Raw genomic sequence first — 14,339 nt, 5'->3', positions numbered from 1 at the left:
GATACTCCCCACAACCTTGGGAGTAGATTATAATGAATGCAAAACTCAGACCAAATCTTTCCACATGTACAAACATTTATTAAACAAACATTCATTGAAACAAGCACAAAACTTATTTCAGACAATCTGTTTCATAAGCTTCCAACATCCCAGCAGTCTGTCCTAGGTGTTCGAGCCACCATCTTGCAAGGAAGGGTCATTTGAGGTAGATTTGACAGTATTCCTGAGGCAGGATTCTGTTCCTATTATAGTTGGCATCAGGTAGTTCCAATCATCTGACCCAGTGACTAGACATGGGTTGATTTAGAGATCAAGCCCCAGATCCATTTCTAATGGTACTGGGTACCAGCCTTACCAGAAAGTAATAACCTTTCATGAAGGGTGAGAGTGTCTCTAAATATTTTAGCTATTCCTCATATCTTAAGTAATTTCAATTTCACCATTGAGAGCCCATTTCTAATATGCTGATTAACAGGCTTCTAATTTTGCTGATAAACACCTATTTCTGATATTCACTCTGCTAATAACCAAAACCTCAGGTATGGCTTCGAATAACAGACATCTTTGTGGTGGCTGCCTTTGGAACATACTCTGATACTCTGCTGATCCTCCTTGAAGTGAGAATTTTGAGCAGGGCAACTTACTGGTGCTTAGCTCTCAAGTTTGACACACACAATATCATACTGTCTAGACCAAAGTATTTTTAAGTAAAATACTGACATAAACAAAGTGGATTTTCTAACCAAGCAAGAGGTTAGAAACCTTTATTTTGAACAGGGAGGCATTGATAAGTACTAAGCAATGAGGTTGTAGATATTTGTAGGAATCAAATCATGGAAAAAGGAATATCATAAGTGATATAAATGATCATTAAGAGCTTCCATATACAGAATAGATTACACTAAAAAATAAAACTGAAGTGTGAGAGGTAATTAAGGAGTTTTTCTTGATTTGTTTCCTTGTTTCTGATCACACTTGCTGAGTTTCCTTTCAGTTAAGAAATTAACACAAGTTCATTATGTAAGATTTGGGGAATATAAAGAGTGTTAATGGAAAAAATAAAAGTTGGGATGCCTGGGTGGCTCAGTGGTTGAGCGTCTGCCTTTGGCTCAGGGCGTGATCCCAGAGTCCCAGGATCGAGTCCCGCATCAGGCTTCCTGCATGGAGCCTGCTTCTCCCTCTGCCTATGTCTCTGCCTCTCTATGTCTCTCCTGAATAAATAAATAAAATCTTTAAAAAAATTAAAAATTAAAATTAAAATCACTTCCAATCCTGTATGTTATAAACATAGTTAGTGCTTAATGTAAATCTTTCCCATTTTCTTCCATTCCGTGTATATAGTTTATTTTCCAGAGAAAGTACAACAATGTTTTTTTCCTGATCACAAAAGTAATATATATTTAATTTAAAAAGTAGAAAAGCACAAAGGAAAATACAAATCACCCTAATCCTTTCACTCATAGGAGCCATATTTCATTTGTACTCTTAACCCAGCAGGTGATACAGACTATGTTGTCTCCTTTAATCAAGTGATCGTTTGCCCACACAATACTTAGAAAGACAATGTATGCCTAAGGGAGGGAAAGGGAGGAAGGAGGCAAAACCCATTTACATCAGAAAATGATTGTAAAGCTTACCCCTTGAAGGCTTTACTTACCTTTTTATTGCAGGAATTGACCTTTCTCAGATGTCCATTGCCCAAATTGTGTATTGCATGCCAAGTAGTTAAATCAGATTACTGATATACTTCTCACAATCTAAGTTCCCCATCTCTATTTGTATTTCAATGAAAGGATTCATGGTGCACAAAGTCATTACGGCTCTAAGATCTTTGCAACTCTTAATGGCAGCCCACCAGGGAAAGCCATTGTAGAACAAAAATAGTTTTAGGATTAAAGGAGAAAGCCTTGTTTGCAATGCTGTTGCTGCTGTGTGTACTACCTCCTGTGATGTAGCATGAATGGATTTCGATATAAATCTAAGGCTTTGCAGACTAAGCACCCTCATCAAATAGTATTTATTGGGGTTTGTAGCTGAGATACTATTTTCCTTAGAAACCAGATGCAGCAGGAAATTTGATTGAGAGGAGGAATTTTAACACAGATACACATATTAACCTTTCACGCAATGTCTTCTTAACCTAATACCCTAAAACCATATACTTAGTGCTTGTAGTAGAAAAATTTATATAGAGAGAAATTTTTCATTTGATTTAATCCTCCAGTTATGATCCATTTTTTCTCTCAAATTTTCTAAATCCACATTAGAGGTGTGCAATGATTAAAGTGATTTTCAATTTCTTCTTTATCTGCCTGTGGATAAACCAGGTCAAACCAGGAATAAGTTACAACTGAGGAAATATTTTCCGCCTCCTACCACACACAGAAAAAACACAAGTAGCTACTATTTTCTATATAACACACTAATGAATTTTGAATTGGAAGCGAAAAGCTATAAATGTCTGGGTTCAATCTCAGAAAGTAGTGAAGACTAAAAATTTTGGACAAGTGTTTTCTAGGAAACTATTTTTTAGACATGCCACCAAGGAGGCAGAAGAAATGAGCTTGACAGCATAGGTTTCTAATGGGCAGAGGTGGAGCTAAACAAAGACTGTGTGGAAAGGTTAGAGACAGATCTCTAAAGAGGCTTCCAGTGGGAGCTGACTATAGAGTAAATGGAGGTGACAGATGACCTTTGACCATATTCCTGGTTGTACTGTTGATTGTAAAAAGAAGATAGACTATCTAAGCCTTACTTTAGGGAAACACAAAAATGTGCACAAATTCCTTAGGCTCAATTAAATTTGTGAAGATATTTGAAAGAAATCAAGTCACATCCAAGTAAGTAACGAGGAACCAAATTTAACCTCCTCTGGATTTTACCCATCTGACTTTAATTATACTGTATATGGCAATTACCTTGACTTGTGGTTTAGAAATTCAGCAGTTGGGAAGTGTAATAAATTTTGGAAGCCTGTTAGAAAGCTCTGAACAGTTGAAGACACACTGCAAATTCCTCTTCTAGCCGCTAAATTCAAACTGGATTTATTTGCCTCCACTGGATTATCTGAAATTTACAAATTGGTAATCTTTCTCTAAAAAAAGAAAATAATATAACAATAAAGACTGAAAGGGGATTATCCTCATATTCCATTGCAATTAGTTGAAAAGCTTAAAACTGAAAAGATGAAAAGTATTTATATTAAAGTATGGGGGAATGTTCAGTAGAGGAAAGAGGTGAACAAAAGCAATTATTTTATTAAAACATAAGAAATTGCTTTAAAATTAAGTTTACTCTAGCTTTGAGTCACTGGCAAATTTTTTGAAATGCAGATTTATATTTTTCAGCTATACATTACAGATATTCCATACATTCTCTTGAGTATGAGAGTAAGAATTAATTTTAAATTTGGGTCCTATCCCTTTTCTACTATGTGCTATATTTATAGGCATATAAAAAATCTATATCTATATATCTAGTTATGCCTATGTAATATACACTCATATGTACTGATCATACATACTACATGCAATCAGAAGGTTAAATTATAATTAATCAGTATTATCAAAAAAAAGTTTACATGGATAATAGTCTACTTAAAAAGTATCTACTTAAGAAGCCTAAAAAGGGGGCACCTGGGTGGCTCAGTGGTTGAGCATCTGCCTTGGCTCAGGGTGTGATCCCGGGGTCCTGGGATCGAGTCCCACATTGGGCTCCCTGCAGGGAGCCTGCTTCTCCTCTGCCTATGTCTCTGACTCTCTCTCTCTTTGTGTCTCTCATGAATAAATAAATAAAATCTTTAAAATAAAAAAAGCCTAAAAAGTGTAACACACTTTAGAGAAAATTTTCAAGTGGAGTTAGAGATGAAGAAAATGTTTTTATGGTTATAGCACTTCTATTTATATTAGCAATATCTCCTAGCTAAAGAATAAATTTAATTGAGGAAAAGGGATATTTATAATATATGTCCCTGCTTCTATATGTTATTGTATATATCCTTTCTTGGAATGTCTATCCTTCTCTTCTCGATCAATCTGAATATTGACACATGTTAAACACTCAGATTATGACTCAAAAGAAATATTAGCCATCTTTGAGAGACTCTTTTGTCCTATAACCTCACAAAACATTTCCTGACTTCCTACAGTCCACAATAAACTTCCTTCCCTGAATTTTTGTAATGCTCAAAATTTATACAAATTTTATATCACTTGATATCTTTCCAAAATGGTTATTTTCTTTGTTCATGTATATCTTGTCGCCCTGACTAGTTTATATGCCATTTGAGGATAGGTAATACATCTTGTACTTCTCTGTATTACCATGGCATCTAGCTCAATGCCTTGTGCATAGAAGTACAATAGTTATGAATGTTAAATATAATTACTTAAATGACTGCCTAATTATGTTGTTCTTATATAACCCATGGAGTTTGGCTTTTAGAAGATACTTATACTTAATCTTTAGGAAAAAGGGGGTGGGGCGCCTGGCTGGCTTAGGTGGTAAAGTATGTAACTTTTGATCTCAGGGTTGTGAATTTGAGCCCCACATTGGGTGTAGAGATTACTTAAAAATAAAATCTTTAAAAAAAATATTTGTTTAATTTAAACATTTTTTAGAGCATATTCTTTTTTCTCTTTCTCTTTTTTTAGATTTTTTAAATTTAATTTCAATTTGTCAACATATAACACCCAGTGTTCATCCCATCAAGTGCCCACCTCATTGCCCTCATCCTCCCCCCCGCCCCAACCCTTTGTTTCCCAGAGTTAGGAAACTCTCATGGTTTATCTCTCTCTTTAATTTTTCCCACTCAGTTCCCCTCCTTTCCCTTATAATCTTTTTCACTATTTCTTATATTCCATGTATGTGTGAAACCACATGGTGATTGTTCGTCTTTGATCGACTTATTTTACTCAGCATAATACCCTCTAGTTCCTTAATGGTCAGTGGGAATTAAATAATTTTTTTAAATTTTGATCCTGTTTAATAAAAATTTAGCCAGATGATTTGTCCTGCATTTTTAAAAAAAGATATTTGTGTTATAAACACTTTAAGAAAATGTCATTGCTATCTTTGTATCAAAAACATTGTCTAATAGTGAAGCTCTCCAGTAAAAGTTTTGGAATAATCATGCCCTTTATTTCCCCTCAAGTGCAAAGTAGAATGTTTTACCTTTCATATGAAGAACATAACTGAAGACTTAGTTTTAAGAAATATGGTATTTTTTCCATAGCTTCCTCATATTTAGAGTTTGGTTTTATTTTAGAAGGCATCTTTATAGAGCTTAAAATTGTACTTTTCAGTTAGTGACAAGACAAACTTATATCTTAAGCATTCTAGACATGTGAATGCTAAATATTTTTGCGAAACCTGTGCTCAAATTTTTTTTTAATAATTTCTTTTTACATAGTGACGAGCGTTGGCTGTGGATAGGTTTGAATAAAAGGAGCCCAGATTTACAGGGATCCTGGGAGTGGAGTGATCATACACCAGTAAGTTTAAACTTTCTTGTTTGGGATAATATAAAGGGATTATTTGTTTCCATATCAGGTAAATTGATTGTTAAATAATACATCCACATACCATGTAATCATTAAAATTATGAAGAAGTATCTTTATTGAAATGGAAATGCATTCACATATATGAAGTGAGGGGAAAAGATACTAACCTTGTTTTTATTTTTTAAAAATAACCATACCTAAATACATAAATAAATATTTTTTTAAAAATTGAAAAATAGCCATACATTCTCTCTATAGTCCTAAAAATATAAAAATATGGTTATATAGATACAGTGGTCATCTTTTTCGTTTTCTTTGTGCTGTTTTTATTTCCTTTTTCCACAATGAGAAGCTTTTACTTTTATTCTAAAAACATAAGAGTTATGTAAAAAAGAATGTATCTTTATTAAAGGAAATAATTTGTTTGGGGAGACCTTAAAAAGACCTTAAATAGGGATCCCTGGGTGGCGCCGCGGTTTAGCGCCTGCCTTTGGCCCGGGGTGCGATCCTGGAGACGCGGGATCGAATCCCACGTCGGGCTCCCGGTGCATGGAGCCTGCTTATGCCTATGTCTCTGCCCCCCTCTCTCTCTCTCTGTGTGTGACTATCATAAATAAATAAAAATTTTTTTAAAAAAGACCTTAAATACTATTTCAAATGTTTACATTATCCTAAAGAGAGGTTTTAGGTAATACTTATAGGAGCAAATTATTATAAAATGTATTAAATATTTTCTCCACATGCCTATGTCTCTGCCCCCCTCTCTCTCTCTGTGTGTGTGACTATCATAAATAAATAAAAAATTTTTTAAAAAAGACCTTAAATACTATTTCAAATGTTTACATTATCCTAAAGAGAGGTTTTAGGTAATACTTATAGGAGCAAATTATTATAAAATGTATTAAATATTTTCTCCACAGTACCATTGTGTCAATTCATCATATATACTTTCCAAATGTAAAATTTCATTTGGACTTTCATTTTCAAATAGGAGCGTATCTGAAATTAGTTAATTGAATAACTGGCATTTCAACACGTGCCAAAAAAAGGTCTTTTGCAAGTTCCTTATTCTCTAAAATTCCAGCTGCAAACTTAATGCACTATTAACCTCTACTTCTGAAACTGTAGCTTCCATTGTTTGGAAGTATGATATTTTCTAAGTCATCTCATGATTTAACATCTTGATATTAAAAAAGAGAGATGAAAAGGTTTTCCTACTGTGACATGTGAATGTGTTTGAGTTATTAAAGCTGCCTAAATTACATCTAAATTGCAAATATTTATACATCAGTCGTAAGTTCTCAAGCCTCTCTTGTTTTCTAAGGTGTCTACTATTCTCATGGAAAATGAGTTTCAGCAGGATTATGATATCAGAGACTGTGCTGCTGTCAAGGTCAGTACAATGGTAGAAAATCTGCATATTTAAAAATAAATTTGGCATTGTGTACAGTCAGGCAACAGATCCACAGAGTGCCTCTTTTAGGTATGGAGCATGATATTAGATGCGATGGGAGGGAAGAACACCCATGGCCCTGCTCTCTCAAGCTACCTAACTTAAACTTAATTTGAGAAAATAAAATTTATATTCAAAAAAGGTTGCTCTTATAACTGTAAAGTAATAGGCTCCAATTTAGTTTCTAATGAAACTCAGAAGAGGAAGTGGTTCCTGTGGCCTGTTTCCAAAAGGGATAGGACTTGAACTGTGCTTTTGTACAGATGGGATAAGGTAAGCCTTTCTTATGGGGGAATGGCATGAGGAGGTGGCATAAAATAAAGGAAGAGTGGAAGGGAGAAACTAAGGCAGTGAGGAGAAAGGGATACAGATCAAGAAGTTTGTATCGGTGCCATGGTGAAAACAAGGTTGGGAAATTAGATTGATGGTAGGCAACAGCATTATAAAAGTTTTTTGACATGAACCAAGGAGAGTATGAAGAAGACTCATCTCAAGTCAGATTTCAAGATGTAGCAAGTAGGATAAGATGACATAAAAGAGCAATTAGTCATCTTCCTTTGCAAAATTCATTCATTTATTGATTCCATAAATAGTAGTCCAAGCAGTCTATAATGCTCTGGAGGATACAACAATGACAAGATATAAAACAGTTGTTGTCACAGAACTTGAGTTTAGTAGGAGAGAAGTAAACAAGTAGTTATAGGAGCTATGACAGATGAGGTATACGTTTTATGCAAGAATGAGTATTATAAGGAGATAGTGATGGTGATGGACAATGGTAATCGTGATGATGGTGGCATCAGCTAATACTTGTTAACTTGTGAGCTAGGTACTTATTTCACTTAATACTTAGGTGATCTTGTGAGGTAGATGCTATTACATATTTATCTTTTAAGGAAGAAAGTTGAGTTCTGAGTAAGTGTACAGGGTTATAGGACTGAAATTTAAACCCATGTGCCTGGGTCCACCCTGCTATATGACTAGATGTTTATAGAAATAGAAAAAGGATGCCTGGGTAGCTCAGTGGTTGAGCATCTTCCTTTGGCTCAGGGTGTCCCAGGTGGTCCTGGGGTCCCGGGATTGATTCCCACATTTGGTTCCCTATCAGGGGTCTGCTTCTCCCTCTGCCTGTGTCTCTGCCTCTTTCTCTGTGTCTCTCATGAATAAATAAATATTTTTTTAAAAAAAGAGAAATAAATAGAAAGGATACTGGTTTATGGAGAAAATACTACATTTTAGTCTAGATATTTTGAATTCAAGCTAGTAGTAAGAAATATTTTTTTTAAGTAAGAAATATCCTACAGTTGAAATCAGAAGACCAGAGTTGGGGATCCCTGGGTGGCGCAGCGGTTTGGCGCCTGCCTTTGGCCCAGGGTGCGATCCTGGAGACCCGGGATCGAATCCCACGTCGGGCTCCTGGTGTATGGAGCCTGCTTCTCCCTCTGCCTGTGTCTCTGCCTCTCTCTCTCTCACTGTGTGCCTATCATAAATAAATTTAAAAAAAAATTAAAAAAAAAAAGAAGACCAGAGTTGAAGGAAGAAATGTGTATTTTTAAAAAATTGTAAAGAGTCAAAAGTGGGTTTAGGAGAGCTGTCAATGCATAAAATATAAGATGGGGAAGTAGGAGACATATAGATTATACCTTTGCTATGTAAGCCAAGTAAGTGATTGCCCAGAAGTGCTGCAGGTTGCTTGAGACAAAGAACTGAGAAGGCCCCTGGAAAGCCCTATTTTCAAAGCAATTGTTCTGGTAATAAACTGTATGGTATCATGCCATTTTTATAGAATTCTGTTTAACACATGAGAAAGTGAAAACTTCAGAGAAGCTTGTAATGTTTTCAGAACACTGATGCAATATACTATGTTCTATGTAAGTAGAGTTCTTATGTGTGAAGAGATTAGAAAATCTACCAAAAAAACTAACTAAAAGAAACACTGATGTGGCCTGTGTCAGGAACAAGGCCAGCCAGGCCAGTGTTCTAGGAGAATCTCCCCTCACTTGGCACAGTACCCACCAGAATCTTGGCCTTAAGAGAAAACAGTCCAAAAACTGGTGGAGATTCCTCCCAGGTCATGCCCTCCCCTTTCCTTTCTTGCCTGCTTACTGGCTGGAGTACAATTTGTAGAGACCTATCTTGGATCATGCAATGCAGGCTAACATCCTAGTGTAGAGCAACAGCAAAGCAGGAGCCTGGGTCCTTGGGGTCAGACTCTTATGTCACATTTTCACAGATCTGCTTTAATCATAGTCTGGTGTTTGGAAGCCACTGAAGTAAATTTTTTTTTGTAGCTTGACCTTTCTCAGATTTAAAGGTACAATCTACAATTTCATATCAGCAAAAACAAGAAAAAAAACAATAATTTACATTTTGGACATAAACATGACTTTATGACATATTTCCTCTATCAATCCTTGTTAAGGTTCTTGATTAGGCTGTTAACTATTTAATTTTTTTTATAATAAATGTATTTTTTATTGGTGTTCAATTTGCCAACATACGGAATAACACCCAGTGCTCATCCTGTCAAGTGCCCCCCTCAGTGCCCGTCACCCATTCACCCCCACCCCCCACCCTCCTCCCCTTCCACCACCCCTAGTTCGTTTCCCAGAGTTAGGAGTCTTCATGTTAACTATTTAAACACTGTGTTCATTCATTAAATAAATATCTTAGGTGCTAGGGCTAAAAGAGATTTAAGATTATACTTTAGTGTTTTATGAAGTTTCATCAACTTCAAAATATTCTGCAATCCTCTTTCTCCTTTAGGTCATTCAGAGGCCAGGGCGAAGAAGCTGGTATTTCTATGATGACAGAGAATTTATTTATTTAAGACCTTTTGCTTGTGATACAAAACTTGAATGGGTATGCCAGATTCCAAAAGGTAAGTGGTAGTTATTCCTTTTCACAGTCTTCTCATGTGAACATTGTAAATGCTGAGTCCAAAGTACCTAAGAGAGTGTTTTAGACTATAATTATAGTTTTAAAAAGCCTATGAAGATATAGTTAATATATTAAGCTCCATCCTGCCTGACTCCAACCACAAGTACAAGACTGGCTTATTGAGATTAGATGGTACCTTCCTCTTTGATCATGAAAGAATTGTTATAAAAGATAAAATTGAAGATAAATTTAGAGATTAGATTTTGGAATGAAAGATTATTTCAATGAAAAGAAGACACATAATGTAGGGACGCCTGGGTGGCTCAGTGGTTGAGCATCTGCCTTTGGCTCAGGTGTGATCCCGGGGTCCTGGGATCAAGTCCCTCATCAGGCTCCCTGCATAGAGCCTGCTTCTCCCTCTGCCTGTGTCTCTGCCTCTCTCTCTGTGTCTCTCATGAATAAATAAATAAAATCTTTTTTAAAAAAGGCCACCACCATATTCCCTTTAAAAGACATGATATCCTTGGGGCGCCTGGGTAGCTCAGTTGGTTAAGTATCTGCCTTCTGCTGAGGTCAGGATCCCAGGAGCCCTAGGTCGGGCTCCCTGCTCAGCAGGGAGCCTGTTTCTCCATCTCCTTCTGTCCCTCCTCCCTGCTTGGGTTCTCTTTTTCTCTCAAATCAATAAATAAAATCTGTTTTAAAAAATAAATAAAAGACAAGATATCCAGTATAGTAACTGTCAAGTTTCTTTCACAAAGGCAACTGGCAGGCCATTAATAAAAGAGGGAACTCTGTGTGTGTGTGTGTGTGTGTGTGTGTGTGTGTGTGTGTACTACATCTTTATCCATTCATCTGTTGACGTGCATCTAGGCTCTTCATATTTACTGTGGACGTTACTACTATAAACATTGGGGTGCATGTGCTCCAATGTATCACTATTTTTATATACTTTGAATAAATACCTAATAGTGCAATTGCTGGATCATAGGGTAGTTCTATTTTTAACTTTTTGAGAAATTCCTATACTATTTTTCAGACTGGCTGCACTAGCTTGCATTCCCAACAGTGTATGAGGGTTCCTCTTCCTCCACATCCTCACCAACAGCTGTTGTTTCCTGAGTTGCTAATTTTAGCCATTCTGACCCATGTAGGATGGTATCTCATTGTGGTTTTGATTTGTTTTTCCCTGATGCCAAGTGATGTTGAGCATTTTTTCATGTGTCTGAACAGAAGTTTTTTATAAAATTACAATAAACAACTATGCATATTTTTAACTAATTTGACCCATTGTTGATAGAAATTAACCATTATATAGAGAACTGACTTAGAGAGAGAAGCCAAAGATGTTGAATATATAGGCAGTGCTCTGAGAAAAGTCTTCTCTACGTTAGGCCCAGATACAACAGCAAAATGAAGAACAGCTATTTTACTCTGTAGTTTCTAATACTCATCAAATTACATCTTTGCCTTGAAACAAGTGTGACCTACAACCAGAATGAAAAGGGAGAGGAAAGCAACTAGCAACCTGCGAGGAGCTGTTCTGCCCTGGAACTGTCTGGATGCTTCTAGGGGCAATCTTAAAGTGATTTTCACAGTCTTTGTGAGTTAAGTAGGAGTCTTGTTTCTGGTTTTGTTTGTTTGTTTGTTTGCTTGTTTGTTTTTTATAGAGTAGAGAGTTGAGTCTAAGCAGCAGATCCAAAGTCCCATGGCAGTGAAGGGTCTGAGGGCATTTGGACCCTGACTCACTCAATTTCAAGGCCCATAATGCATTGTAAAGTATCACATTTCCTCTGTTTCCAACTGGAAATTCTGGGTGATTTTTATTATTTTTCTCCCAGTTTTGTCTCTCATCTTCTCAAAAGGTTCAGTACTGGATTACTGTACATTGTTTACAATAATACATTGGGGTTGGGATGCCTGGGTGGCTCAGCGGTTGAGTGTCTGCCTTTGGCTCAGGGCGTGATCCTGAGTCCTGGGTGGAGTCCCACATTGGGCTTCCTCCGGGGAGCCTGCTTCTCTCTCTGCCAGTGTCTCTGCCTGTGTGTGTGTGTGTGTGTGTGTGTGTGTGTGTGTGTGTATCATGAATAAATAAATTAAATTAAATTAAAAAAAAGAATACCTTGTGAGAACAATGAATTCTACCAACCAAGGTTTATAGAACAATTACTCAAATTGCATTAGATGGAGAAGTAGTTCCTGAATAACCTCATCCTGCAGTAATGATTATCTTTGTGCCTATTCCTTAGTGTTTCTGTGTAATATATACAATATACTCATTTACTTATGTATACTTTCTAATTATTAGCCATATTTTATCCATCTAGTCTTCCTTTGTGACCTCCGTGATGTAAGGTAGAGAACTACCAGGAATACTTTAATAGTTAACAGATTTACCTTTTTGATTGCCACTAAAACATCGTTAGCATAGGCCCCACAAAATTCAAACCAAAGCAATCATAATATGAAAAGAAATAATCTGGCCAGAAATGGTCCAACTCAGAAAGTCCTCTTGAGTTAGATTAAAGGCACTTACTTATAATAGGACATCATCTGTAATTGGATACTAATCCTCAGCCTTTTTTTTCCTTTCTTGTACCAGGCCATACTCTAAAAACACCAGACTGGTATAATCCAGGTAAGTTAAGAAAACTGAAACTTAGCCAAAGCTGCTTTTATCTTTTCTGTAATGTATTTAGTTAATTATCTAAGCCCATGCCCAAGTGCCAGCTTCTCTATCATATCTTCAAGGGAGATGAAATATCTCCAGGCAGGAAAGGTGATTGGCTGGTGTGCAATGAGGCTTTGAGGCTGGGTTTGTTCTCCTCTGTGAGTACAGGAGGGTGGCAAAGTCTCTCACTGGCTCAGCAATCCTTGGTGCTTTGCAGGTAGCACTGCCCTGGCCAGAGAGAGCAGATTACTATTCATAAATAGTTTTAAACATTAATTCATGCTTAGATGGTGTAGTTTGATCTGTGCATAACTCTGATATTCTTCTTCTTCAGAGCGTCCTGGAATTCATGGACCTCCAGTTGTAATTGAAGGGAGTGAATACTGGTTTGTTGCTGATCCTCACTTAAACTATGAAGAAGCGGTCCTGTATTGTGCTAGCAATCACAGCTCTCTGGCTACCTTGACATCTCTTGCAGGACTAAAAGCCATCAAAAACAAAATAGCAAATGTAATTTGAGAGAATATATTTTAAAATATTTTTCTTATTTTTCTATTTATTCCGTCAAAAATTATTTCAGAAGTCTTGCCAAAATCTACAGAAGTTAAATATTCCTTTCAAGTAAAATCTGCCTAAAAACATCCAAATTCATTTAATGTTAGAAAAGGGGGATAAAACTCCATAATGTTTTAAAAATATTCAAGATTAGTTATAAATGTCAACTTATAAAATCAACAGAGATAATATAAAATATTCTTTTTTTTAAGTTATTTATTTATTTATTTATTTATTTAGTTGACAGAGGGAGAGCACAAGTAGGGGGAGTGGCAGGCAGAGGGAGAGGGAGAAACAGGCTTCCCGCTGAGCAGGGAGCCCAACTCAGGGCTTAATCCCAGGATCCTGAGATCATGACCTGAGCTGAAGGCAGACACTTAACCCACTGAGCCACCCAAGTGCCCGTAATATAAGATATTCTAATTCTTTATTATATTTTGTACTAAAAGTTAACTTCATAGTTAACTTGAGTTTCCATTTCTTTAAATAACTAACCTTGTAAGATAGGAAAATAATTTTATACTTTTAAATTTACAGTTATTTACAATAGAACACTATATAATTGAATTAATGTATACCTATAATTACAATGACCATGTTTTATAATAGCACATAGTGTTAAGTGAAAAGTTTCCAGCTACTTCTTTGATGGAAGGACCTGGTTTACATAATTTAGAGAAGTAATGGAATGTCTGGAAATGCTAGTGGTTGTGGTTATGGTGGGACAGGGTATTTTAAATAAAACCTCTTTAGGAAACTCAGCACAAATAAGGATAGGTGATTTTGTCTGTTGGTTGGTTTGTTTTTCAGATATCTGGTGATGAACAGAAGTGGTGGGTGAGAACTACCGACCAGCCAGTAGATCGTCGTTTTATGTAGTATGTGACACCATTGATATTGCCTTTGTAAAGTCATTGGAAAGAAGCAGTCCCAAATTCTCCTTTAGAAAATGGATTGTTATTTATAATTTGTTTTGAACATTCATCAATAAACCGTGTGGACTACAGAAACCAAGTCATGTTACGTATTAGCATCAAGAAAAAAGTGGCATAAAATAATGGCATAACATTAAATTTAGAATTAAAATAACAGTTTTAAAAAAAACAGAATAGAACATGTAACTACATTATGAGCTGTGAACTCTCTCATTTTTTTTCAGCTCACGATATCCATGGCATCACTTTCCTATAACATTTCGGGAGGAATGCTTGTACATGTCTGCAAAGACTTGGTTCAATGGTAAATTCCAAATCTTTTAATGTTGATTATGTAATATGTGAA

At 36.1% G+C, this 14,339-nt stretch overlaps 1 protein-coding gene across 2 annotated transcripts in view; it reads left to right on the top strand.

Moving 5' to 3' along the window:
- The window catches only part of LY75 (lymphocyte antigen 75), a 127,910-nt gene that overhangs the window by 42,646 nt on the left and 70,925 nt on the right, over positions 1–14,339 (top strand). For both annotated transcript variants that reach the window (XM_072751690.1, XM_072751689.1), the window contains exons 14-20: positions 5,411–5,492; positions 6,827–6,895; positions 9,722–9,836; positions 12,435–12,470; positions 12,838–13,013; positions 13,869–13,936; positions 14,218–14,297. In XM_072751690.1, coding sequence (XP_072607791.1) covers positions 5,411–5,492; positions 6,827–6,895; positions 9,722–9,836; positions 12,435–12,470; positions 12,838–13,013; positions 13,869–13,936; positions 14,218–14,297 — 626 coding nt within the window. The remainder of the gene's footprint in view (positions 1–5,410; positions 5,493–6,826; positions 6,896–9,721; positions 9,837–12,434; positions 12,471–12,837; positions 13,014–13,868; positions 13,937–14,217; positions 14,298–14,339) is intronic.

Source organism: Vulpes vulpes, chromosome 3, assembly GCF_048418805.1.
Source record: "Vulpes vulpes isolate BD-2025 chromosome 3, VulVul3, whole genome shotgun sequence".
NCBI classification, from domain to species: Eukaryota; Metazoa; Chordata; class Mammalia; order Carnivora; family Canidae; genus Vulpes; species Vulpes vulpes.
This window is presented reverse-complemented; position numbering and strand designations above follow the sequence as displayed.